The sequence below is a fragment of the Aspergillus foveolatus genome (genome assembly GCF_047715535.1).
Source record: "Aspergillus foveolatus strain CBS 279.81 unplaced genomic scaffold BDW70scaffold_25, whole genome shotgun sequence".
Classification (NCBI taxonomy): domain Eukaryota; kingdom Fungi; phylum Ascomycota; class Eurotiomycetes; order Eurotiales; family Aspergillaceae; genus Aspergillus; species Aspergillus foveolatus.
In genome coordinates, this window is record NW_027396089.1 from 37278 (window position 1) to 39642 (window position 2365).

Below are 2365 nucleotides of genomic sequence, written 5' to 3' on the forward strand. Positions count from 1 at the left end.
AGCCTCTCCTACCGTGAACGTGCCGGCCACTGCTCCACTAAACCTGACTTGCCTGGTTGCGTATAATGTCCGGCTTGTATGAACACAGGTCAGCCTCGGGCTGAGCAAGACAGAACGAAGCGAGAAAAGCCTGTACTCACGCGAACTGCGCTGAGTGGCTAAGATTCCGTCTAACGGAAAGGCCAAACAGACGCCCAGACGCGTGGGGAGGCTGATACCACGAAGCGCATGCTATAATCTCTCGTCCTGCAGCGCGTTTCCCTAAGTGTGGAGTGGATTGCGGAAATAAGACGGCTGGACACGCATTACCTTGCTGAAGAGGGCCATATACCTGCTTTACACCTATTATTAACCTAACCAGATTCAATACAAAGGAAACCTTCTCTAATACTCGAGAGTTCCGCCCTCTACTACCAAGAATTCTTCGGCCCCGACCCATTTCCGCGGCTGACAAGCTCAATCGCGTCATCCGAGTTCGCCGCGCGGGGCATATAAGTAACCTCGTGGGTAACCATCTTCTGGATCGCATTACTCGAGAAGGGAGAGCTATTGTAACGGAGTGACCGGTTCTGGCTATCGAAGACGTCCGGAAAAGTGCGGCGAAGAGCGGAGAGGATCGCGGGCATGCAGCAGCACACTATCGAGATGTTACATTCAATGACGCTGTACGTCGCGACCATTACATTGTTGTCTGGACGGGTCAGTGTATTGTAAAGTGTCAGAACAGCGTGCGGCTTACAGGTGATGTTCGTTGAGGTCGAGTATTTTAAAAGACCGGAAAAGCGGACGATACTGATGACCGTAATGCTACCATACCGTCAGACTGTAACTTGACATGTAAGGTAACGGGCAAAGAATGTCACTTACACAGTACCAACTGAAAACATCAGAAGCAAGTATATCTTCTTCTTCAGTTTCAGCTGCAGCTTCAGTAGCAGCGGAATCGGCATCCCCAGGATCCACAGATCTGTGGCGATGTTGATTGCCTGTTCACCAAACGTCAGCCTGCCGCTCATCGGATACCAGTAATAGATAGTCTCGAGACCAGTGACCTACCGAATGGGTCCACCAGAACGCATTGTTATCATAGCACACCCCTTCCTTATTTCCCATCCAGTTCGTCCACAGCTTTTCGACGGGCACGCAGGCTAGAATCGCAGCGATGGTCGTCGAAATCATAAACAGAAAGCACCAGACGATTGTGCCGTAGCACAGCAGGCGGAATTTCGGACTAGGAAAGACCTGCATGAAGAAGCAGAGGACGGCGACTTTGGTGAGGACAATGGCGGGGATATAGGCTACTTGGGTCACCCAAGTATACTGCAACGCTGTTAGAAAGGATGCATTCTGACAAGCTGTCTCAGGAGCTGGTACTTTCCTTGGCGGCATTGGTAATCTGCGTTGGTGTCAAGGTCCAGACGTCTTTGCCCATCCCGGCGCTCTTCACTATTGCAGTAGTCAACAGGCAGGACGGCGGTCTGGGTACTCGCAGAAGGGCGTACTGTAGAACTCGAACACGTCCATCGGGATGGAAAAGGCCTAGGTCTCCAGGTCAGCCCACGGCGTTCTATAAAGCTCTCACGGGTTGTGGTCTGCCCACCATGGCACAAACTGCGCACACATCGGCCCACTTGAACTCCTTACGAGATACACAATCGTGTACCCTCACGAGAACACAGATCAGGGCTAGAGAGCCCGTCACGATCGTTGCAGTTGGAGCGACCCAGCTCTTGTCCCGAACAGGCTGCTTGCACATCGTCGCCGTGGCATTTTGGGCGGCTATCGGTTTGGCAGGGCCGAAAATTAGTTGGACCAACTAAAGAATAGAGGGTAAAGGAAAGGGACCGGGGGGTCCGTACAAAGCCCTTCAACTACCGTACAGCTTCCCAGAACGCAGGTTTGCACATTTGCCATCAGAACCTGGTCGGCGCAGATACATTCTGCGTCTGTGGCACTACATGTTGAACTCTCGAGACTTGTAGCAAGGCAGTCACTCTGGAGGTTGTTAGCTGGACCTGCAGGTGCGATTTTCCTCTCTGAGTTTAATTCATACTGCACACTGCGGCATTGCCTGCGCCGAGACAACGGCTGCCAGGGTAGCGAGCCCGAAACCCCAGAGTACGAACCGCATTCTGATACCTTCACCTGATACTCGTCTCTAAGTCGACTCTGGAGGGCCGTTGGGAAAGCTGTTCGAGTGCAAAAACACAGAAACAGGCGGGAGGAGGATAAAGTAGAAGGCTTTTAGGGTCAAACGTGTGCAAGTTCCCAGGCACAATCGGTATATGTACCGTAGCCTCCATCCGCTGTGGCGAGCATTATTTCATTTTCCTCTTGCAGAGCACCGGGTTTATTCCTCGAAGGC

General features: G+C 52.3%; 1 protein-coding gene across 1 annotated transcript; it reads right to left on the reverse strand.

Moving 5' to 3' along the window:
• Positions 1–410: 410 nt before the first annotated feature.
• BDW70DRAFT_150396 (CFEM domain-containing protein) lies at positions 411–2131 on the reverse strand (the record flags this gene model as incomplete). The annotated part of the gene is made up of 9 exons (XM_073739152.1): positions 411–691; positions 740–807; positions 868–986; positions 1057–1328; positions 1375–1446; positions 1503–1539; positions 1601–1779; positions 1881–1995; positions 2054–2131. 9 exons carry the CDS (start codon positions 2129–2131, stop codon positions 411–413), a joined length of 1221 nt encoding a protein of 406 aa, XP_073595770.1.
• Positions 2132–2365: the final 234 nt, after the last annotated feature.